Here is a 26055-nt window from a genome sequence, read left to right as displayed (position 1 = left end):
ATTACAGAACAAAAGACGTCATTTGCCATTCACAAGGACATGCACACGCATGCGCCCTTGTCCACACGTGGAGGATGGAAGACACACAGGGAATGATCACTCAGCAAGTACCTATCCATCAGGCCGATGCAGTCCTCAATACGTGGCCCTATGCACCTGCAGCAAATCCAAATTGAAAATAGGGAGAGAAAGAGAGAAATCTGTTATTTACAGATCCAAGAAGCAGGAATCCCCTCTTTGTGCCACATTCTTAATTACAATTCTCAAGAGAGACCCAAGTCACTACAAAATTATAGCTTGTGAGAAAAACAAGCTTGCAATGGGAACAATTATAGCAACATAAACAGCACTCCAAGGTTGGACATATCTTGGCTCAAACAACACTTAAGGCAGTTTCACCTGCTTACGTGGGAGTGCTGACAATAGAGTTGCTTTTTCTGGATGTTGTCTGAATCATCAAACCAGTGATTACTGCACAAAAAATGTTCATTTGCAAGATGAGACCTCCAGGAGCACAATGCAAAACTTTTTTTATTTCTGTAATTGATGCAACTGTTCATTCTGTTCTAAGCTCCTAGCTAGGGCAACTACAGAAATATTTTGGAAGCGGACTATACTTTTATCAGGGAAGCTCAAGGATGAACTTCCAACAAAACCCAGAGCAAACTGGTGTCTGCTGATTTATTCTGCTTTCCTTAGATGCTGCCAAAAGTCCTCCACCTGCAAAATCAGTAGGTGCTCACCAAAGGCAATGGAAATGCAGGGAATCACTTTATGCAGCACCACTAAAGCACAACCATGGAGAAAGAGTCTGTTTGCAAAACATGGATACGCGTAGATTTTCCTTGCCCTCATGAAGAGCAGTAGTGAAGTGGTGTCCTAGGTCCTCTGCATTCAAATAGCAAGTCAATTACACATTTACACAGCAGTCAGGATTCTCAGAGACAAATACGTGAAGTTAAGCTTTTAGGGGTTAAGACAACCTGACACCCTTGGAAACCAAACCACTGATTTCAAATCTTTAACAACATCTCAGAGCCATTTTATTAACAGGCTCTTTGGCTGTACATCTACTACAGGAGCAGGTGATCTGACACATCAATAGACTGAAACTCATTTCTTTTGAGGCATTTTAAATTTAAGGTATGATCCCAAACTCTTTTTAAAGTCTCCTGCTTTCAGTTTGGCTTTGATAGAGGGATATGCATGTCAAAAATCTCAAAGAGTTCAAATGTGCTCCCATGAGATCTTTCCACTTCACCATCACTTGCCGCTCATCAGCTTTTGCTGCATTTAAATTAGCCATCACTCTGCCATTATAATATAAATTCAGTGAATTCAGTTTCCCCTTAGCTGCCCATCAGGGAAAGCAGAATGACAGTGAACCTTACCTCTTGTTTGTTTACTTGAATTTTTATTTTTACAAAAAAACTGTGACATGCAAACACAAATTGTAAGGTTTTCCTCAGTAATGGTTTCCTTCAGCAAATGTGCAGACATAAAAAGGATTCATTAAATACCCAGGTGGCCAGATAACGCATAAATGGAAAGGGTAGATTTAAACGCAGTTCAAAAACTTAATACAGAGAACTCCTGAAGGGTGTTTTTTGAAATTTCAGCTGTCCTGGGCTTCAGGACTTCAGAATTCAGGACTGCCTGAATTCTAACCAGTCTCAAACATATCCAACATTTCTTCCTTTCATGGCATTCTCAGCAATTTGCAGAAAACCAGTTGAGTAATGAAGAAGGCTGAAAAAAAGTTGTTCAGATCTTCCATTTCCTAGCATGTCAAGAGAAGCTGAGCTCAGACTCTTACTATAAATAAAAAGAAGGCCCTATTCAAATTAGAGATCTGAGAGCCCATTACTACTTCAGATAACTGGCAGACTAACATGAAGAGCCTGTTGTCTTGGAGTCATTTCACATTTGTACATTCGTTCTTTCAGACTTTTGGAGAATAGAACTTGAATCCAAGGAGAGCGAGCTGTTTGGACCTCACCCACTCCAGGTTGAAATACCATTGATTTTTATTTAAACCTGTAATCTTCTTCAGTGGATTTTGCAGCCCCAAACAGAAAATTCTGTCCAGGTACAATTTCCATTACTCCTAGTCATGTTGAACAGTTTCTACTCTCTGACTGGCTGTCCTGATTACATGCAGTAAAGTACAATACTGTGTGAGTAGCGGCCATATCTATTAACAAGCTATTTTGCACCACCTAGTCATCAGTTATTTTTCCTCTGGAAGTAACTTCCTTGGTTTCAGGCTTTTTGACACATGTAAGTATAAGCATGACACAATCATACATCACACTGGTACTCCATTCACCCCCAGGGTTCCTTCTTCTGCTTGGAGTCTGTATGATATTTTCACTTCCAAGTTCGCTCTGTAAAATGAACTGGTTAACCAATACGTGCCAATTTATTAATGATATATTCAGTACCTTATAACAGTCCAATACAGCTTATACAGAAAACTACACTTGGAGCTCATCCTAGCTTCACAGATAATCATTCTGTCCCCCCAGGCAGGGGAGAGGAGGAGGGAGTGTTGCCCTCTATGTCAATGACCAGCTGGAGTGTATGGAGCTCCACCTGGGGATGGATGAGGAGCCGATGAAGAGCTTATGGTCAGGATTAAAGGGAGGGCAGGGACAGGTGACATTATAGTGGGCGTCTGCTACAGGCCACCCAACTAGGAAGACCGAGTGGATGAGGCCCTCTATAAACAGATAGGAGCAGCCTCATGTTCACAAGCCCTGGTCCTCATGGGGGACTTCAACCACCCCGGTATCTGTTGGAGGGACAACACAGCAGGGCATAAGCAATCCAGGAGGTCTGTGGAATGCACTGATGACAACTTCTTTCTTCAAGTGATAGAGGAGCCAATGAGGAGAGGTGCTATGCAGGAACCTGTTCTCACCAACAGGAGGGGCTGGTGGGGAACGCAAAGCTCAAGGGCAGCCTTTGCTGCAGCAACCATGAAATGGCGGAGTTCAAGATCTTTAGGGCAGCGAGGAGGGCGCACAGCAAGCTTCCTACCCTGGACATCAGGAGAGCAGACTTTGGCCTCTTCAGGGATCTGCTTGGTAGAGTACTATGGGATAAAGGCCTGGCAGGAAGAGGGGCCCAAGAAAGCTGGTTAATATTCAAGGATCACCTCCTCCAAGCTCAGGAGCGATGCATCCCAACAAAGAGAAAGTCAGGCAAAAACACCAGGAGGCCTGTGTGGATGAACAAGGAGCTCCTGGACAAACTCAAACACAAAAAGGAAGCCTACAGAGGGTGGAAGCAAAGACAGGTAGCCTGGGAGGAATACAGAGAAATTGTCCGAGCAGCCAGGGATCAGGTTAGGAAAGCTAAAGCCCTGATACACTTAAATCCGGCCAGGGACATCAAGGGCAACATGAAAAGCTTCTATAGGTATGTCAGTGATAAAAGGAAGACTAAGGAAAATGTGGGCCCTCTCCGGAAGGAAACAGGAGACCTGATTACCCAGGATGTGGAGAAGGCTGAGTTACTCAACAACTTTTTTGCATCAGTCTTCACCAGCAAGTACTCCAGCCGCACTGCCCAAGATGCAGAAGGCAAAGGCAGGGACTGGGAGAATGAATAACCACCCACTGTAGGAGAAGATCAGGTTCAAGACCATCTAAGGAACCTGAAGGTGCAGAAGTCCATGGGACCTGATGAGATGCATCTGGGGGTCTTGACGGAACTGGTGGATGAAGTGGCTAAGACACTATCTATCGTATTTGGGAAGTTGTGGCATCCGGGCAAGTTCCCACTGACTGGAAAAGGGGACACATAACACCCATTTTTAAAAAGGGAAAAAAAGGAAGACCCGGGGAACAACAGGCCAGTCAGTCTCACCTCTGTGCCTGGCAAGATCATGGAGCAGATCCTCCTGGAAACTATGCTAAGGCACATGGAAAATAAGGTGGTGATTAGTGACAGCCAACATGGCTTCACTAAGGGCAAATTGTGCCTGACAAATTTGGTGGCCTTCACTGGCGTTACAGCGTTGGTGGATAAGGGAAGAGCAACTGATTTCATCTACGTGGATTTGTGCAAAGCATTTGACACTGTCCCCACAGCATCCTTGTCTCTAAATTGGGGAGACATGGATTTGATGGATGGAGCACTCAGTGAATAAGGAATTGGCTGGATGGTAGCACTCAAAGAGTTGCAGTCAATGGCTCAATGTCTGAGTGGAGAGCAGTGATGAGTGGCGTTTCTCAGGGGTTGGTATTGGGACCGGCACTGTTCAATATGTTTGTTGGTGACATGGACAGTGGGATTGAGTGCACCCTCAGCCAGTTTGCTGACAACACCAAGCTGTGTGGTGCGGTTGACACGCTGGAGGGAAGGGATGCCATTCAGAGGGACCTTGACAGGCTTGAGAGGCAGGCCTGTGCAAGCCTCGTGAAGTTCAACAAGGCCAAGCACAAGGTCCTGCACATGGGTCAGGGCAATCCCAAGCACAGATACAGGCTCAGCAATGAGTAGATCGAGAGCAGCCCTGTAAAGAAGGAGTTGGAGGTGTTGGTTGACAAGAAGCTCAACAACCTGGCAACGTGCGTTTGCAGCCCAGAAAGCCAACCGCATCCTGGGCTGCATCAAAAGAAGCGTGACCAGCAGGCCAAGGGAGGCTACTCTACCCCTCTACTCCGCTCTTGTGAGACGCCACCTGGAGTACTGTGTTCAGCTCTGGGGCCCCCAACATAAGAAGGACCTGAACCTGTTGGAGCAAGTCCAGATGGAGGGCCATGAAGATGATCAGGGGTCTGGAGCACCTCTCCTATGAGGACAGGCTGGGAGAGTTGGGGTTGTTCAGCCTGGAGAAGAGAAGGCTCCGGGGAGACCTTACAGCAACCTTCCAGTACCTAAAGGGGGCCTACAGGAAAGATGGGGAGGGACTCTGTTAACAGAAGAGTGTAGTGATAGGACAAGGGGTAATGGTTTTAAACTGAAAGAGGGTAGATTTAGATTAGATGTAAGGAAGTTCTTCACTGTGAGGGTGGTGAGGCACTGGAACAGGTTGCCCAGAGAGGTTGTGGATGCCCCATCCCTGGAAGGGTTCAAGGCCAGGTTGCATGGGGCTTTGAGCAACCTGGTCTAGTGGAAGGTGTCCCTGCCCATGGCAGGGGGGTTGGAACTAGATAATCTTTAAGGTCCCTTCCAACCCAAACCATCCATCCAAACCAAAGATCATTTCATCTATGATCCTCTGAAAGAAAATGATGAGTTAAAACAGTTGTGAAAACTGGAGTAACAACTGCTTTTTCATGAAACAATCCTTTCCCCTCCTGTCACAAATATTGTCTTTCATCAATTTTCCTTAAGACTGAAAGGTAGGGTCTTAACTGTCCACAGATGTGGAGTAGTGAAGCCATTTCTAGTCAGTTGAATTCTTAAAAATCTTTGTCATTGGAAACAAAACTGATTATACAATACCATAAATGGACTAACTCTGGACAGGAGAAAACCTTAGTTGTGGCAATGCCCCCAGTCATCCAACTATTGCTATGGATGAAGCCAGTCAACTTGAAACCAGGGCGTTACTTACCTAATAGGAACTGCATACTGATAGTGATAGTAAGAAAGTTGAACTGGGGCAGGGGGTAGGAGAAAATTTTGTATCAATGAAATAGTAACAGTTTCTTAGTCAGAGTTTGTTGCCATTGAATTTGCACTATTGTTTCATCCAGAATTCATAACGCCTTCCTAAAAAAACACCTAAGCTTTAGGGGCAAGACAGTACTTCTGCCTTCAAACCCCTTCTGGATCACACATGTGTTGATACAGCTTCCATGACTTCTCTGGTCTTAGCTTAGAAGGAAAATAAAGTTTTGGTGAAGAGTAATACACTTCCTTCAAAAATCTGTATGAGAAAATGCTTTTTTATGATGAGGGGAGGTGTCCAGCAAGATCTCCCATTTGTGTCTTGCCCAGTAAGGAAGCAGACTGTCAAATGCTATTACATAATTAGTATTTTATTTCTGTGAAAGTGTTCAATTTGAGTAGTTCTGCAAGAAAAGGTGCCAACTGCTTTCTGACTCTCTTGAATTAAATGGGATAGCTGTCCCATGTGCCTCAGATCTGCTCCAAAGTGGCTTCAAGTAGCTGATGTTTATCATGGGGACGCAAGGCAAAGAGCACAGTTGCATCCAAGGAAGTCACTCCTTGATAGTTCTCTTAGTCAGTGTAAAGGTCATTAACAGGGCTGGATAACTACACACCTATTAACAGAAGCAGTCATTATACTTGAATAAGGGAGGAGAATGGTGTTAGCAAATCTCATGCTCTAGGGCGTAAAGCAATCACCTGCAAGTGCCACGATGAAATTGTGGCAAAACACTCAGAGGAAACATAGAGGTGGGACAGATAACTTCCTTGGTGACAACAACAGGTAGGGACGACTGAAAACAACATATGAGAACTAACAACCCATTTTAGCAAGCAGCCTAATTCAAAGAGAGCAGCTCTGCAGGAATGAGATAATACCACACTGGGAGCACTGCTCTGCAGCAGCTCAACACTTTTTGACGAGTGTCCAAGCTGTACTGCGAGGGCATTGGTTTTACTCCAGCAATTGACCTGACAAAGAGGAGAACGGACATGCTAGATGAAGTAGAATTACCGTTTCTCTGTAGCCATTCAGTCATGAGCCAAATATCAAGATGTGTTCCTTCCACAACCTATTTCACTGAAGAATTCTGACTGAGGGGAATTTAAATATTAATTTCTAAAGGAAGGGTATGAAACTAGAGAATTCAGTATTGAAGGAGAAAAGGAGAGAGAGTAACTGATTTCCCTTCTCTCTGTGGGCATATTCAGCCCCTGACAACGTTGGCAAGAAGATGGAAAACCCATAAACCCCAAACATCTGGGACAGTCATTAACAGTTTCATTAACATAATCACATGCCAGAAAGTCTTTAGGAACACTAGAAAAGAATACCCATGCTTACCCAGGTTTGGGGGGTGGTGGGGTGTTGCTTTTGTGAGGGGTAACAAAATACGTAAGAATAGACACATCAACTGTGTAATAAGAGGATGAGGATTTCTGTGAGGAATAGTATTTGACTCATGGCAAAGGGATAGCTCCGCGTGTGGGAGATAACCACACCTTTGCTTATGTAACCTGGGTGAGACCTTTGGCCCTTTTACTAGTGGTAGTTTGTCATTTCTCTGGGAATTGGCACATGATGCTAAGTGAGATGTTCTTTCACCTAATCAGCTGCAGAAAATAAAAAGAAGGGAAAACTGAAAGTTCAAGGATTAAATGACAACATAACTCAGCATAAAGGAACCCTGTGTCACCAAGGGTCACCAATGAGTACCGGCAAGTTCAGTTACAACTGCTTAATGCCCTTCCTATTTGTTTATGAACTAGAACGTCAGATTTTCATCACAAGGCATAAAAGCCTCCCTTCTTGATCCAGTTCTATCCGGGGAGATAAAAACAACCAACCACTTGCAAAATACTGATGCATAGGAAGAAGTAGAAAGGCATGGAAAACATTCTGCTCCCTTCCTGGTCTAGGAGAAACACAGTTGTGCCATGAAGATTAGTAATAGTTACATCAGTTAGACCTCCCCAGAAAAGAGGACGGAATGGGAAGAAGTGTCACATCCTGGTCTTCTGAGAGGCCAGCAGAGCTGCAAGGCACTTCTTACACAGGACAGACAGTAAATCTATCATCCATAGCTGGGCTTGTCAGATTCCACCAGAATTGGCAGTTCCACCATCTATTAAATACAGGACCAGCGCTCCTGAAGTAAGCGGATCTTTTCTTATTGTTTCTTCTTACACTCTTCTTCCACAGTAGCAGCACTTTTATTATTGTGTAACTGGTTTAAAGGGTCTGAGGGGAAAACAAATCCGTAACAGATCCTGGCTGTGTCTTTGCGATCTCACTTTCATTTTCCTAATGGCTCTACTGTAATTAGATTTGCAAAACCAGCAAAAGGTCTTGTTTTGAATGGCAACAGCTGTTGACATCAAGATTACATTGAATAATTTCCTGGTTTAATTTCAGCTGCTAAACAATAAGAGCCTCTTGTCAAAGATTATTTCACTGGCTGAAGTTTTCTCTTTTTTCCCCTGGCTGCCTCTCCCTTTCTTTGTATGCTGGACACCACCAACTGTCTCACTGAGAAGACATTTATAACTTACGTGGCCCATGCAAAACAACAGTTATATATATGACTACTATTCTTTTGTTGCACAAATTCTTAACTGTCGCTCAGATACATGGGCTGTATATTTCCAAATGCAACAAGTGATTTTGGACACTTAGACAGGACTTGGGGAGTTGATACTCAGACTCCTGTAAAAAGTCTGGTTTCAGACAAACCCTTTGCATCAGTCCCCATAAGAAAAAAGAGAGAGTAACACTTTAGTTTCACAGTAGTGCTGCCAGGTTAGTTCACCAATACCAAGAAGCATAGATGAAAACTCTGTCAACAAGTAAATACTAAAAATAAAGTCATTTTACAGGCCTACACTTAAGTGTCAACGGCAGCATTTGCTACAAACCAGTGGTTGCTAAAAGGAAGGCTAAGAGCATTGCTGTGAAAAGTTGTTCTATACGGTTTTCAAAAGGGGTGTAAGTTCTTCTTCTGATAAGCTGCTAGACATTCATGACTGGAACCCGAATATCACGAGACACCTGAAAACCAAAGGTTACATTACTGCTGCACACACTCTGTTTTCAGGAGTGGGACAAGTGCTTTACCAAGCCAAACTGCACGTAAATCATCATGTGCTATAAACAGTAAATAGGATGGCTCACTTCACAGAATTTGCACTTACCCTTGGGTGCAGTTTGGATGACATGGATGACACTCACGATCCTCATCAGCGTATTTGAAAATGAAGCTGTTGGCCCCCTGTAAGCCATCAGGACATTTTTCCACACAATTTGGACCATCCTTAAAATGGAAACACTTCGTGCAGTGGTCAGGTCCCTGGAAAGTGTGGAAGAAAGAAATGCAGTGCATTCAAGTTACTCTGTCTTCTCCTGCTGCACTACAATTGCAGGTCCTAGATTGACAGCATAGTCAGCAATAATTGTAGTAACATTTCATTCCCAATGAACAGTGAATTTGCCGTATGGTTCCAGTCTCTGTTAAGGAGCAGCAGATATGTAAATCCTGGTTCTTTTGGCCATAAACTTATTCTGTAGAGCGTAAGACTAAAGTCCAGCTTCTAAATGGGTTTCTCAGTATTATTGGTGTACTTAACACAATGGACTTTACGCCCATTTTAACTCTGAGAAATTTCCCGCAACATTGTTCAATACTGAACCACATTTGCAAAGCAACTGCAATGGCCTTTCCACGGGATCCCCTACCTCTGCACTCCAGATTTTTTTTCCACACTACATTCTCCCTGTGGTATCTGGCCACAACAATACTTAAGAACTACAAAGTCTCCTTCTTAATACATATGTACACTAGACTGTTACGAACTACAAACCAAGGCTCCTGGACAATGTAAAAGTAAAATTTTAAAGCTGTGATGATAAGCCAGTGTATAACCAAATCTAGTGTTCATGTTGGGCACTGATCTAGGATTTTATGTCCATGAGCCCTGCTACAAATCCAAATTTCACTCATGGGTTGAACACTTGAAACATTAGCTTCTTGCTTTATGGTTGTGTTGCAGAAAACACAGTATTGTCATGTCTTTTTTTCCATTCAGTAGGTAAGTCACAGAAATAAGGAAATAAGTTATGGGTTAAATTTTCTCAACAATGAAGAGCCTAAAATACAACTCCTCATTGCCCAGGATACTTGTGACTTTTAATCTTGGCAATATACTAAGGACTAAAAGAAAGAGACAACTTCTATCTCACAAAAGAGCAATAATCTTTGAAATAAGACTCACTGGCCATTATAAAGGTGACAGCTGCAGTTAACATTCATTTAGGATGCCTGAAAAAAATGCTCTATCAAAACAACCTAAAAGGCTAACCTAAGTTAAAAAAAAAAAAACAACCAACATATTGTTTAAGCTAATCGAGAGATTGAGACAAATTCCCACAATTTCTGTGGAAAAAAAAATGTAACTGAAGTTTAGTAGAACTGGACAGAACTGAGTATAAAGAATGAAACAGTGATAAAAGAGGGCACTCAAATCACAACTGCATGCTATCTGTCATTTAAAAATTTTGTGCATCTGTACCACTAAGGCATTAAGACAACTCAGGAAAGAAAAGGAAAACTTTTTAAACCACTTTCTAAAGGAGGTTGATCCAAGGAAGTTTATTTCCAGCACCAATTTAACATGAGAAGAATTCTTTCCCTACATGCAAAATACACATATTTTCTGCTTTTGTTAACATTAATTTTCAATAGCTGCTTTAAAGTCTGTAAACAGAAAATGTCTGTGCTTTAGCACACTTTAACAAGCTAGCCCATAATATACCAAATTTTGTTCTTACCGGTCCATAGCACGTGATCATGTTTTCTTCCATCTTTTCACACTGGGGATCACATTCCACACAGACAGAACCATTTGCAAATTCTCGAAATTCCCTAGAAAAGTATTTTGCAGGCAGGTTAGGAGAAACCAAAAGCGAGACTGAAACTGAGACAAAATGGCTAGCTCTTCACCTGGTGGAAATCATTTCAGCTTCACTAAGGTGAGCTGAGATCACTTCTGTTAACGACATTATGCTGCTTTACACCAGCTGAAAACCAGGCCCCATCAGCAACCTCATTCACAGGCAGGTGAAGCAGAAGACATCTTGTTTACCAGTATAAAACTATAGTGGGTTTTTTCCCCTCTCTCCTTAAAAAATAAGGACCTCATTAATGGGACTAAGTAACTCATTTCTTGATTTTTATCTATGGAATTGTCACTCATGGCTCAGATTCAGGAAGCCACTTGTTACATGTGAGACATACTATCAGGTAGGAAACGATTAGAAAGAGCATTGATCACAGTGCTACTCTTGTTTTAGTTAAGTCTCTATGAACACTCTTTTTTTAAAGCCCATTCTCCAAAAGGCTCGTAACTTTTTCATCAACAATTCTAGGCTGAGGTCTGAATCTATAAAATGTCAAATCCTTTTGCTCATTTATTTCATGTATCCACAAGAAACTACCACCCAAGTGATTTTTCTTTTTTTTTTTTATTAACCACTGATGGGGGGTGGGGGAGAGTAGCAATAGTAGGTAGGATTTCTTTCTTCAAACACCAGGTGTCTCATTTCAGCTGCCAGTTGCCCCTCACAACAAACCTCCAGCACCCTCTCAACACAATTCATCCCACCCTCTTCTAGGCTGAGATGAATTAACATCTGAACAGGTCATTTCTCTCCCACTAACCAAAGACAAAATATATGTAACTAGCTCAGACTGGACAGACCTAAGCTTTGCAGATGGATCCCATCTCATTGCATTAACCAGTGAAACATGTGCTGCACACTCATGTTAGTGGGTTCTAGTAGTATCCAAGTAAAGGGTAAAGGCCTCTCTGCTTAGTTTATCGATGCTCACCCTCCACTCCTCTACAGCCATTAGGCTGTATTGCAACAATACAGCTGAAGAAGACCTCACTTGACTACTGCAAGTGAACTCATCCCTCTCTGACTTTGGAGACGGATCTTGCCTGTTGAGGGCTAAGAGAAGTTAAATACCTCTGACCCTGCCCTGAAGTACTGTTGCTGCCCTGCGAGATGAATGTGCAGAGCTCTCAAACAAACAAAAAACTTCTCCCCAAGCCCAGGTCAGAAATCACATATTTAGGAAGGAATTGAGCCTGAGGAAAGTGTAAATACAATTCAGTAATTGATACAGATCAGAACATCCTGACTTGAGGGCTGGTCATGAGTGCTCTTACTGCCATAGGCTTCATGGCAGCAAGCCACCAAATGTGGTCCAATATATTCCGGTGCATATGAGAACACAACTGTGGTCTGCAACTTTTCTTTTTTTGGGGGGGGTGGCACAGGAGGAGAGAAGAGGAGCTTTTAAGCATATAAAACTGTACTCTGACAAGATTTTTTTTGCATGCATTCTCCAGATAGAAGAGTTTAGAATATTTTTATGTATATATGAGAGTGAATTCAATACTCCTTCCTTAACAGTTACATGAGTTGGCATCCAAGGCAGGAAAAGAAAGAGAACAAAACCATACAGTAATCTTATTTTCAATTAGCAGTTTGAGCTGAAAAAGATAATTAAAATCATTTAGGGTTTTTATCTTGACTTTAAAAGAGGTGCGTCAAACCTTACTATACTGTTATACAGGAAGCAAAATTCCACCTGTTTCCCTCCATGGCCTAATTATGAATTTCTGCTGCTGCAATTAATATAAGCAGTTCAGCTCTACTTTTCTCTCACAAGGCAGATTCAGCCACCTTGGCTGTGCAAATGTATGTATTCCTCTACCCACCCTCAAGAAAAGATGGTGCACGTGCATGAGTGGCAAAAGGAAAGGGGAGGAAGAACTCATGTTGGTTTTATTATTTATATTTGTGTGTACACATACGCAGTGCATTATCTAAAAAGAGAGAGAGTGAGTTTTCCTACTTTGGGGTCCTTAATCAGAGAATTTCTTTATCACATGCCTAAACCTAACTCATCTGAAAGAACATAATTGTATGTGTTTCTGAATAAGGGTGCCAATATTCAAGTAGGGCTAAATGGTGGGGGGTTTTCGTAAGTCTTCACCTAAATTGAATTGCTCACTTCAACAGCAATGCAAAAGGTGCAACAAACTTTTGATGTTGCATGAAGATTTTAGTCAGCAGAATACTAGGTAAAGCCTTCTACGCAAGTTCAGATTTGGAAAGCCTTAAAACTTATCCCACAAAATATTCCACACAAAATCATTAATATTGGCAATGGAGCCAGATATTGATTAATGCAAACCCAAAATAACTTACTCATTAAAGTCCTGAACAATGTAATCAGCAACTTCGGGGAAAAGTGCAAGGGAAATATCTTACCCATCATACAGGTTACAAGAGTCTATGCAGGTCCTTCCCCTGATGAAGCGCTTGCAGGAGAGACACTGGTCTGGCCCTGGCCCCCAACAGCCATCACTTGAGCATAACTCATTACATACCATTCCATCGGCAGCTGCAGAGAGAGAGGATACTGTTATTAATTTACATAGTCCTCTGAAATCCACAGGAAAATATTTCATTCAGCATTCCACTATGCTCAGAAAAGTAAACTGAACGTTCAGATTTTCTAGAAACAGACTAGAGAAAGAGCAGAAAATTATCATCATACCACTACAGAAACACACTGTGCACTCACAGGTTGAATATTATACACGCTTCCGGTCTGTTACTTTCAGACAGGATATAGTAGAGTGAGAAAAAGGTTTAAGAGAGTGCTGCAAGGATTATCAAAACTAGAGAAGAGCTTCTATACCAGCAATAAACAGAGAAGTAGCCTTAGATATGGGCAAGAAAGGACATGATAAGGTCTATAAAATCATGAATGACAAGAAGGTAAGTAAGCATGAAACAATTGTTCATTGCTTCTTCCAAGTCCCTCATGGGCATTCAAAGAGACAGGAACCTAATAGGGTTCAAAACTGAGATTTTTCTTCATAGAAAGTATAGATCAAGCTGCAGAATTCCTTGACACAGGACATGGTAAATGCCAAAAATTTAAAGGATTTGAAAAATCAATTGTCCAAATCCTCAGAAGAGCTATTAAACTAAACTATAAAACACTACCTTTGAATTGAGGACTCTGAAATAAAACTTATGGATGGTGGGGAAAAAGTTGAAGGATAGTCACCATTAACTGTAATTTTTTAATTGTTTATTGCAAAAGCACCTGAAGAGCCAAAGAGCCTTTCTATTAAAACCCTCAAAACCACACAAAATAAACAATGAACAAAGGGTGAGAGGGAAAGGTTGTTTCAAAAAGCATAATTAATTCTGTACTTTTATAGAAATCCTTCTCTACATAAATATCTAGATGACTGTGACAGATGGAGAAAATGAGCAAAGAGCAAAAGGAAACATGTTAATCTCTCCAGCCATCTCAAGAAAGTCCAGTTGCACAGTTTCAGCCTGGCATGTGAAAGGGTAGATCTCTTAATTTGAATTCACTCTTGCACGATGAAATGTTTTACACAAATGGATTACTTGCTAGACTGAGTAGATTAAAACCAGCAAAGATCTGAAATATCAGAGATGGCAAATATATAAACACTTGTTTGCTTCTTAAACTACCGGAAAAAACTTGAGGGAAGCATCAAATAATGAAATAAAAGTAGGTTTGCTGGTAGAATTCTACCACGCCCTCCAATGCTATAGCAATGAAGACATCCAGTCACAAACAGACAGACTTCCACTGAATACACGTATAAAACAGCAACTGCATACGCCCAGCACACATTTAAAGGCAGGCAATAGCAAAATCAACAGAAGATCTTTTTGCAAAATGCAAAAAGCCCTCTGGCAGCTTTATATTAAATACAAAGTAGTTCTTCATGCGCTATTTTCTACACTTCTTTCAGTACAGCAGCATAGCTGGGTGACTGGAAAAAAAAAAAAAAAGCCCTATTTTCATTTGAGGATACCTGATGGTTTTGTCTCTACTGCCAAGGCTTGAACAGTGCAGTTAGGTACTGTCCATTACAATCCACCTTAACAATTAAAGAGTATACTGAGTTTTATCACCTGAGAAGCACAAAGGCCTTCTCAATCATGGAAGAGTCAGCATAAAGATGCTTTCTGCTCTCCATGGCATGTTTTAAAACTGGTTATTCTGTGCTATGGTGTACTTAATGTCCCACATCTGAACCACTCAGCATCTGTCATAGCAGCCTACTGTACAGGACAGCACACTGCTTCTTACAGCAATTTATTCCTTAACCACCACTTTTCATCATGCAACATTGTTTGATGTTGGCACCATGTTTGTCAAACATATCTTTCTGATCTGTACAGCATGCCTAGCCTACGTCCTCTTCTATTTCCTACAAGGCATTCCTACACCTCCTTTTGCCTGCTGATGTGCAAAGTCATGTCACACTGGCAGGGTGCTTTCCTTTGATATACACTACCTGTCCTGTCACTGTCACCCTGCTTTCTGACCACTGAATTTATTAGAAAGCACTTCTTAGAAAAAAACATGCAACAATTGTATGCCTGGTTTCTCCCTCCTAGCCCATATAGCGAGTAGGCAAGAGGAGTGAAGCTTCTTCCATATTTCCTTTCTTCTTGCAATAGGACATTTTGCTTTATTGAGATTGAAAATGGCAGATCCTCATCTACTTGTTTGCTTTTCTGCCTAGAACATTTTTGTAATTCAGTGCCAAAAAAGGACATTTCACCTTTACACCTTTACAAGTGGCATAGGAACCAATCAAAGATTTCATGTCCTCCAGCCTCCAGCCCTTGCAGGCAAACTGATCCAAGAACAGGCGATTCACTAGCATGCTTCCTACTTGTACAGCACTGCTGCTGACCCTGCATGGCTCTGCTGTACAATACATGTAATTCAGCATGTAGATGAGCACTATCTTATTCAATACAATACCACAAATAACCTCAGACATGAAAAGTCTGCACATTCATGTCTTATCAAGGCTGGAATGCTTGAATACATATATAGATTTAGGTTTTTTTATATCGCATATACTTTCTTAATGATGACATTCAGAAGGTGTTCAGAAGTATCTTTTTGATTCCTCTTTTGCCTCAAAGCTCAAATCAGGTACAGCCAAACATAAAATAATTAAATTTAGGAGTAATTCCAAGTGGTCATTTAATTTCCTTTGAAGCATATTAATTATTGCAGATTCCAGTCCAAGAGAGACCTGAGCTATTTAGCATGCCATTTCATAGAGGTGTCTTCTTCTCTTTCCCTGAACTCTGCTGTGAATCAGGCATCATTCTACTGCAAAGGAACCACACCACACAAAGCCAGTATGAGCAGAGACAAAAAATTCAGCTTTTCGTTATTGTCCCAACCCTAACTTTTTTAAAGCGTAGCAACATTCTTATAACAACTACCAGATGTCAGTAGTTCCACTATGCTGCCACTAACTGAACTTCATAGAAATCAAAGGAACTAGGCAAAAACTTTGCATTAGCAAATGCTACATGTGTAGCCCACACAGTTTCCTTTCTCACCTACTTCTAAATGTTTCATGTATATCTCAGTCTAATGCTGGCTTTGTGCAGTACAGTTCAGGAGGTGCATTGACTTGGTATTAAAGGCTAGTTTTGGCCTATTTCATGTTCATTGCCTACAGGAGCACCCGGGAAAAAGTTCTGGGTGATACAGCTGGTCGTTTGAGGGGAACCCCAATTATGCCTTAGGATTTAGAGCACACGTGAGGGCTCCCTCAGAGCAGAATCCAGCACTTCATGCCTGGTCTGCCACTCTCCCTTGATCTCATCCAGTCTTATGGTGACGTGTGAGTGACACTGACCAGACAAATATATGAGTCCTGCCTCACATTGCCTGCCACAGGGACACCTGGGATTAACAGACAGCTTCAGGCTTAAACTGTATCAGCAAATAATAAAAAGAAGGAAAAAACCCAAACCCAGAAACTCTCACAGTTCTAATTAAGCAAACGTTTTATATGAATAGTTTTATTTTCTAGTCAATGACTCAGTTTAAGTACTTGTCATGCAATTAAAAAACCACCCTGCTTTAGAGATCCCTTTGTTCTCATTTTCAATCTTAAGAATATTAGTAATTCTTCTGATTTTGTTTTACACACTCTCGTCATTGAAAGGCAGTTTCCTGTTTGCTTTCTCACCTTTTTTTGTAAACTGAAATTGTGCTTTTATTACCAGCGATTTCCTGTCTTTTCACTGTTCTCAGCTGTCAGACTACTCTGGGATCAGAATTTATTTACACATGCACACACACAATGTTGCACTAAAATATCTCTTCAAATAGCAAGTGACACAATTACAAGAGAGCTCAGAAAATATACTGAGTAACCTTATGCAAATAAAAAGAGAGCTTTTCAGTAAAGAAAATCACGATTACCCTACTGAAATCTAGCCAACACAGTGCTCGTAGTTTATGAAAAAAGCAATAGAAAAAAAAAAAAATCACAATTTCCTTTTGCTTATTTCTAAGTCATAGAAATGTTTTCACAAATGAATCTTGGCAAGAAGGGAGTGGGGTTTTTGACAACTTACAAAACCCCATTATGCTTGTCTGTCTTCCTCTTCTTTAATTATAGGGATGGCTAAAGAAATGTTTCAATTTTAGGCACATTATTTGACATTTCCATGGGCTGAGAATGTTCTGAAGCTCCACCATATCACATAGCCATATATGGAAGGAAAGAACAATAATGCTTTTGACAGGAACTCATTTTCATCAGGAGTTTTAGAACAAGTGTTCATTCTTTATTAATGGGGTCACACAGGTTAGATGCAGAGAGGTTCAATGTTTTTCCTCAACCTAGATAGAACACAAGAAAATCAGCTATGTAAAAAAAGAAAAATTATTGCTATTTGGCTATACACTTATGGGCCTGATCCAAAGCTCCGTGAACTCAACAGAAAAGCTCTCGCAGACTTCTATTAGCTTTGCATCATGCCTGATAATGAATGTAATAATTTATTCAAGTTGTTAATTGGTGGCTAAATTGACATAATTCATAACAATCACATTTATAACAACCTTTGCCTAGAAAGGTTTCATTGTGCACTGCAGGTGTCACTAAAGCTGAAAGGAATTATTTAAATAGCTCTTTATAAAAGAACATTTTTTCTACATTTATTTTGTGTGCACTTATATTTGGTATGAGTCACCTCTGACTGTTCCATAAAAAAACCCATGCTGGGAAAAAAAAGGCAGAATCTTTACTTCAGCATGGAGCAACAGTAAAATCTAACTATCAGAGCCCATTCTCTAGCAAAAAACTTTACAGTCAGTCATTCTGCATTAATAATGTTCATAATGAAGTAAGTTTTATGCACAGTGTTTAACATTACAGTTTATAGTAGTAGACAATTAAAAGTCTACATTAGATGAGAGCTTCATGTACTGCATTTTAGATAAATGCTCTCCAATTAATTTCCACTCGGCTTATTAGTTTGAAGATGCCCATTTGCCATCTGAACCCTTAAACAACCTTGGGAGACACTATCAGACTGTGCTAAAGGTGCAACAGCTGTTGAAGCCTCATCTTGTCCCTTGCCCTCAAGTCTTCTCCTGTAATCTGCCCCCAAGCCTAGGCTTCTTTTAGGGTCTATGCAGTTCAGAAGTCTCTCGCTGATGATCACATACTGCTGCCCTTTCCATGGTGCTCAGCCTCAAAGGTGCCACTTTCTTCTATGTTCCCTGTGTACACAAACTTGGACACTGACATTTCAATCCCCGAATGTGTGTAGGGAAGGTGGAGAAGAGAGAGGTCGCACTCCTTCCAGGTACCCACCCCCCTCTGGCCCTGCATGGGACAGTATTAGAAAGACAGGACGAAGCAATAGAGCATTGTGGGGTTTATGGATTTTTTTAAAATTCAACAAACAGACATATGTTTTGCTCCTGTATTTTCAACATTCTACAAAGAAGTGAAATCTGCCCTAGGCTTTTAACCAGCATTTAGAAAAGCTATCTTGGAGGCCGGGAAATATTTGGTGACTATTTTAATATTGTTAAGAAGTGGCAGAAACAGCAAGATGAAATAATTGAGGGTATCAGGAGTATATTCTGTGCATTGGATAATTTTGTAGCATTTTCCACTGGCTGAAGTCTGTTGTCTTTATCTTCTTCACTGAAAAAAAAAACATCAAGACTTCTGCCCAAGTCTCTAATGTCAGTGTTATCTCAAAGATGAAACATTAATATAGACTGAACTTTTCCACAAATATTTTACTCCCTCAACAATTTTTCAGTATTTCCTCACTGACTTATATGTTCAGCTGAACACAGCATTAAATGGTATGGAAAACATAATCATCACCTTGTGGTGTATCATAAAAGTCACTTCAATATGATGCTGACTAGAAGATCTTGGAAGCTATTACATGAGTTTTAAGAAAAACTACACATTGATAGTAAATGCTTGCTGTAACTTGTTTTAAGCCATTAACAATCACTAGTGAGGAAAACAAAACCAAGTTGATAGTGACTCAAAATATACAAAAAAATAATAATAATAAGCACACTCAAGAGTGGCTGTAATAATAAACATGGTTTAGACTGGTTTCTTCACTGGAAACCACGTGAAAAAAAAAAATCTTTAATGGGTATTTTTATTAACAAGTCATACCCTGCTAGTTACTATGCAAGCAAACAGACACTATTTCTACCACAGAGGATGGATTCCGATCCTGCAAATAGTTACTTACCGTTTCCCTTCCCCATTCCGATTAGTCTTATTTGTCACTCAGAGAGGCATGGGCATATACCCAAGCATCTGCAGGATCAGGGTCTAGAACAGGCAAAATAACTGAAAGGCAGAAATGGAAACCTGGAAGCTTGCCCTCAGATCCCAAACATTCAGGTACTGGAAGATTCAGAGAAAACTCTCCTAAACCCCAGTCTGTTGCCCTATCCTGAAAATTACAGATGTTTCAGAGGATGCTGGAGAAATGCATCTGGCTACAAGTAACAGTTCTGCCTTACTCCAAGTAATTGTGAAGATGTTAGTTAGACATCTAGCCTGCAGCAGAACCCATTTAACCCCAGAGAGCTGCTGACTGACAGGCAGAGTTGAAGTAGCAGGATAGCTCTTCTCGTCTACTGCTGACTCTCAAAAGGCCACAAAACATTAATCAATTCATTCACACAGACGTGCATAGAGAGAGAAAACCACTGTTCCCTGTTAGGATTCAGGAAGTCAGCTAAGACAATGCCTTCTGATCAGAGTAACTTGGCCCCCAGCCTACATGAACATAGGTTGGAGTCCATTTTTAAAACTAGTCCCTTGGTACTGTAGCTTACATTGTGACTTCTAAAAATGAAATGAATGAGATTTGTTTTCCTCATGAAGATTCCCTTGGTGTTAAATTTCATAAAATATCTTTACGAGTATTTTTCTTCCTGGAAAATAGTGAGTGTCTATTATAACAAATCCTCAACAAACTAAAAGTCAAATGAAGTTTACATTTTCCCTTTGTGTGCAAATGTAGTGACAAGACATAGCGCAAGAGGATGATGTGACAGTATATCCATGTTTCCATTTGCCCTGGAAGCCCATGTTTCAGTAGTTGTGGCTGCTTCAAAAGGACTCAAACTTAGTGATCACAAGAAAGGACAAAGAGGTATTTGACAAGGAGTCCTGACAACTAATAAGGGAATAGCTTCCAAACTACCGTGTTCAGCTATGTCCCCAAGCTCTCAAACCCAGTGAAACAAATGGGACACTATTCCATGAAGGGAAAAGCACCTTACAAAGTTCACCTTTGAGTGGTTTTCCATTGTCTTCTAGCACACTGTAAGTTAGAGAGAGCTTAAAGCAAAGAGGAAACGTTACCGTATGAACGGAGTTCAACCGTATTACTGCTTGTTTTATTTTTATACTAAATCTCTAGGAATGAAGGAGAGCTGGTTGTTCTGTCATTAAATGATGCATCATTATCAGACAGCTATAGCCAATCTGCTGTTAGAAAACATCAAAGAGCACCAAGAGCAAGATTTTTCTCCCACAGTCAGTGGTTTTTCATACGGTAGAGAGGAAACAGGCGCTCTCTGGAAGGCTCACAGTTTCATGTATTTCCCAGCAAGATGGGACCACTAGGATGTTGGAATATAACCCTAGTGACACTTGCATGGTCATCAAGACCTTGTGCTGCTTCAGACAGGTTCTATTCTGTCAGCCCAAGAAATTTCTCACGTGAAATCTCAAAGGGCTAATTCTTCCTGTCATGACATACAAAATACACTTATTACTAGAGTGCTAGCACAGAACTAGGTTCCTCCTCACCACTTGATCCTATTAAACTCCAACCCCACTGCAGGGGAAAGCAACCAGCAACCCACCACCCCTGGGCAGATGTGATTCTCTTTCTTGGCAACACCTCTATTTGCCAAATAATATGCCATTTTTTCATAGTTGGCTTTCTATGTGGGGGCAGAAAAAACAGAATGCATACTGAACTACAAGCCATCTACAAATGCTCTAGCTGGCAAGACTGAAGGCACTAGTTATTCATGGGAAGTCAGGAGCTTTCCTCCAAGTTTCAAAGGAGCTGATGGTGCCAGAAAATGCATACTTTTCTCTTGCAAGGCTGATCTTATTCAATGTTCAAATAACATTCACCCACAGAAGAACTCAAAGCAAAGAAAAAGCCTTGAGATGGGAAGAATGAAAAACAAGAGAACACAAGCCATTAAGATGATGATACAAAGCTCATGGATGTTGAGCAACTGGAGCTGATTCAGAACAAGATAAAGTTGGGTGTGTTAAAAATAGAGACTGTGCAGCCGCCTTTGTCCTGCAACTGGTTAACTCCATTCATTATTCAGCACTATTCTTGGACTCTTCATCAATGCTTCATTCCCACATAACATTATCATCATGTGTTCGATCATCTCTGGATGACAAAGAGAGCTATGCTACTCTCACAGACAACCACCTGGATTCATTTACTCATGCCCTTGTCACCTCTTGGCTGGGTTACAGTAGGAAGGACACCAGGGCATGAAGCTGTTCAACATATAGGACACCCTTGTGCACTTCCTCACCACAGAAGTAGCAGCAGACACTGCATCTCTCCTCCACCTTCTGTATTGCCTCCCCACAAAATGTTCTACCAAATATAAGGGTCTAATCCATAATTTCACAGCCTATGCCAAGGATGTCCTTTGCAAACATACACAAAACCTTCTACCAAGAAAAGTTCTGTTCAACACATCCTTCTGTCTCACATAACAGAAATTTTACATCAAAGGATAACATATGCTGCAGTTTAAAAGTGGACAGTGGTCTGCCAGAGGTGAAGAAACAACCCTTTCCCTCTACACCCTCAGGCACGATCGCAGTTAAACTATCTACATCAACAGCAAGAGGCATTTCTTTAACCTTCACTTTTTTAACTTGTATGTAGAGAAATAGCCTAATAATAATAATAATGCCACCCAAAAAACAAAACTGTGCAGAGACCTACCAAACAAGACTTTCCACTTCATGTAGCTTTTACATGGCAGAAGAGATTAGAAAAATAACCAAGCAGCAGTGATAAATGTATAGCTGTGTTTCACCTAACACTGGAAGGTACGCTCATACTACAGTGATAAGCACAGCCACAAACTCTCTCAAAGTATAGCAGAATAGTACTTCAAAGGGAGGGGAGAAAAAAAAAGAAAAAAAAAGAAAAAAAAAAACCTAAAAGAATAAGTTAAAAGTAGGACCACAGCCTGAAAAAACCCAAAGCAAACATTTCTGGCTGGTCAAAGCACAAAACCCAGAAATATCACTTAAACATATAGCAATTTAATAAATCTCCTCTCTTGCTAGCAGTCTAACAGATGCTTAAAAGGAACTGTATTGCTGCTACAATATGACTGTATTAATGCTATTTGCTGCCTGATTTCTGTATAACCAGACAGTTTCATCTCCTACCTAACATTCACTTGCTTTCCAGTACTATGATCTCAGTCCAGGTGCTGGCACATAAGCCTTCCTGAAAGACAATTAGGCCCAATTATCAGTAATCTTTATCAGATAGGTCAAATACAGAAAGGAGGAACTCGGTGATCAAACACAGTCCCCGAAGTGACCTTTCTGGATTAAGACAGGGCCACTTTGGTGAAGCAGGGTAGGGGAGGCAGAAGATGCTAATCGCACTCCATAAGGAAAGGGCTGTAGTTTTCAAATCTTTAAAATTAGTGCCTTTCATGAACACTACATTCAGCCCACATTTATAGCCTTCAGAATTCATATTTGTGAAACTGGATCTCTAATCTGGAAAGTTCACATCATGGTAAGGAAGCAGCACTCTCTCTCTTCTCCCTTTCATTTGCTCATACCTTAAAACATTTCATTTGCCTACAAATCTGCCCAGAGGCAGACTGGGCCAAATCCTTAGATTCTGTAAATGATCACAGCTCCACTGATGTCCATGGAGCTCCAAGAGACATCAGCCAAGTTTCTGGCCAGCTCACTGTACTATATCCTGCCAGTACTTGTATCATCCTCCCCCCAAGTGAGCCAATCATAGGCAAGATTTGCACTGAGCAGCAGTACTTACTGCAGTTCTCTGCCTTTTTATTTCGATGAATCACTGTCTTTTGACTGGGTGTGCTGAAGAGGCTGGTCCAGTTCACAGTGTGGTAGTAGCACAAATTGCTGTTGTCTGTTATGTAAATATTGCCAGCACTGATTTGCTTCAAGGACTGAAACTGCAGAGAGGTAATGCCTTGTTGCTTTAGGATGAGTAAGGAAAGGCCACTGTGATGAAAACAAAAGTAAGAGAGAACAGGAATTAGCTCCAGAAGGCGGAACTTATTACAGCTGGTTGCGGATTTCCCACTAGAATTAGTTCCTAATGTCAAGATGATCTTTCTAGCAAAACTGAAATTTGGTCAGAAAAATTTTATTTTGAGGTGACGCAAATATTTTATGAGTCAACATCTAGTTCTATTGCCTAGAAAATTATGAGTCCTGTAAGAATTGCGATACCACAAGCTGCGATGCTTGCAGCTCTAGGCCAAGTGGGCCAGCAGAACTCCTCAACTAGTTCCATTTCATCCATTAATGTATTTTTTGAGATAAAGTGCTGCTGAGAAAACTGAGTAAAATCCAGATTTTTTTTTTCAACAGAATTAGTACTATGATAGTTTATATGCTAAGGAGAAACTGACAAAATCATGCAAAATGTATTAACGTCTTCTGTCAGGCATCAAATTAATGTCATTTATAGTAATACAGGAAGAAATTGTTATTTTCAAGGAAATTTTTCCAGCCCACTTTCTACATTTCATTTTTCTTTTGTTGTAATATGTGGTTATCGCCTTTCTTCATCAAAGGAATGGTAAATGATTGCCTGTATAATATGGAAATGACTGCACATATTTTATGACTGAAGATTAGTGAAGACAATATCCAGTTTCTGGGCATCCTTTAAGTTATTGTATTTTAACGATTATAATTTTTTTCCAGCTGTTACAAATAAAAATTGCTGCTTCCAAACAGAATGCTGGTCTGTAATTCAGTCTCAAGGTTTCACTGCTATTCATACTCTGCCTGGGTTGCTGTTTAAGATGCCAGCAGAATCCCATGACTGATTTACTACATTTACACAATGGGGAACCAGGGGTTGCTGTATATATCATTCAGGTACCTTCCTGTGCTTCCCCATTATCTCTCACCACATTTTTTCCCTTCAAACCAATTCCTCCATATGAGTTTTCATACAGAAACATCTCTGGTAAAAATGGCACTCCAGAGCTAATGTACACCCCACCCACCTGCAAGATCCCTCAGTGATTTCAGCATTCTTCCATACATTTATCTTTTACCACTACTTAAGACCACATTGCTCTTTGGACACATGAGCCTGCACTTCCAAATGCAACCATATAAATTTCATTATAATGGGGCTAAGTTTTACTATTAATGTCTTTTAAGTTATGTTTCACATTCACAAGGTATTTTAAACCATAAAATGTACTTTCCTGACAATGAGAATGAGTTAATAGCTACAGCAATGAACCAAGAGGGTTTTTTTTAAAGGTATTATGCATTATAAACAACTGATTAGCAAAGCTACTGTTAATGAATACCTTAGTAACAGAGAAAAATATATCAGTTTATGATGCCCTTCCCAAAGGATGTTGCATTCTGTGCTACTGAACAAAGAGTCATTGGATACTAATAAAAAATGATTCCATCAACAGAGGAAGTACCTTACCTATAGAGAGCTCTTCCACCAATAGTAACTAAGTTAGAAAACACCCTGAAATCTGTCATATTCTCAGGCCACGACTGTATGTTCAAATACCCTGAAGGAGAAAAAGGCAAGCGCATGAAAGTCAATGATTTCAGCCATAAAGACTGCTTTATCACATACATGAGTTAGGACAGGCTTAGCCTACAAACGAAAAACAGTGCTGGTTTGAGAAAAAGAAATAAATAGGTAATGAATGCTGCAGACTAATGTCTTGGAATTCATCAGGCTGCTCACCACTGTCTCCTCCAAGAAAGCAAAGGAGAACTCATCACAGCAGCATTACATCCACTTTCAACAGCCACAGTGAGGGTGAACCTAAACACAGGCTGGAATCTTGCAAGGCCTCCCAGCCTTGTCTAAACAGCAGCAGCAGCAGCAAAAAATGAAGATTTGCCTGAATTAAGAAAATTCCATTTTAAAATGTGCCAGAGACTTAGGACAGAAGTTGAGAGATCTGTCATGATTCATTAAAAGACGACAAGATTTTCCTACAACAAAGAACTTGCATTTGTTTCTGAGTATGTGTGTGAGGACTGTTCATCACCAGAGAGCATTCTCTGCACAAGTATGTGGGACTACTTATTTTGTGCTACACAGACCTCTACACAGTGCAGTTCCCTATGACTTTGATTCAGTACTGGACTGAAATGCAGTACATCTTTAAGCACAGGGGTAATTCCACTTAAGTAGTAGAGCTGAGACCATCAATTAATGTGCTTAACGATGGCAAATTACAGACACCCAGATGCCAGATTATCTTTGACATTAATTAGGGAGAGATTTAGAGCTTACTTTCATTTTTTAATACCACTGTCTTGCTGAAATACACAACTTTTGAGAGGTGAAGCACATGGGAGAGAACTCATTTCAAATGCCAAACACTTGTTGAGCTCCGCCCAGCTACAATCATGCTATAGTGACCGAAGATTTTTTTTTTTTATTTGTGCATGAAATAGGGAAGTGCAAACCCCCCCCCCAAACTATCTATACATAATCAGCAATCAATCAAGAACTCAAAACTGCAGTATCTTCCTCCCTGCCCCCAAATGGTGAAACAAGAAGCAGCAAGATGCAAGAAAGCAAAGTTTTGTGTTCTAGCTGTATGACCCCACTGAAAAGTCACAAAAGATGGGAGAGTCTACCTTCCCACACATTATACATTTGTCTTTAAATCACAGAAGCTAATTTGCAGCAGC

At 40.6% G+C, this 26055-nt stretch overlaps 1 protein-coding gene across 8 annotated transcripts in view; it reads right to left on the bottom strand.

The window, feature by feature from the left end:
• The window catches only part of ERBB4 (erb-b2 receptor tyrosine kinase 4), a 666663-nt gene that overhangs the window by 164455 nt on the left and 476153 nt on the right, over window positions 1–26055 (bottom strand). For 5 of the 8 annotated variants that reach the window (XM_052792389.1, XM_052792388.1, XM_052792393.1 and 2 more), the window contains exons 11-16: window positions 24821–24911; window positions 23159–23358; window positions 12968–13100; window positions 10454–10547; window positions 8821–8975; window positions 112–156 (exon numbers count right to left, since the gene is read on the bottom strand). In XM_052792389.1, the coding sequence (XP_052648349.1) occupies window positions 112–156; window positions 8821–8975; window positions 10454–10547; window positions 12968–13100; window positions 23159–23358; window positions 24821–24911 (718 nt within the window). The remainder of the gene's footprint in view (window positions 1–111; window positions 157–8820; window positions 8976–10453; window positions 10548–12967; window positions 13101–23158; window positions 23359–24820; window positions 24912–26055) is intronic. The other 3 variants (XM_052792390.1, XM_052792391.1, XM_052792395.1) reach the window with 1 other exon arrangement.

Source organism: Harpia harpyja, chromosome 7 (genome assembly GCF_026419915.1).
Source record: "Harpia harpyja isolate bHarHar1 chromosome 7, bHarHar1 primary haplotype, whole genome shotgun sequence".
Lineage (NCBI taxonomy): Eukaryota > Metazoa > Chordata > Aves > Accipitriformes > Accipitridae > Harpia > Harpia harpyja.
This window is presented reverse-complemented; position numbering and strand designations above follow the sequence as displayed.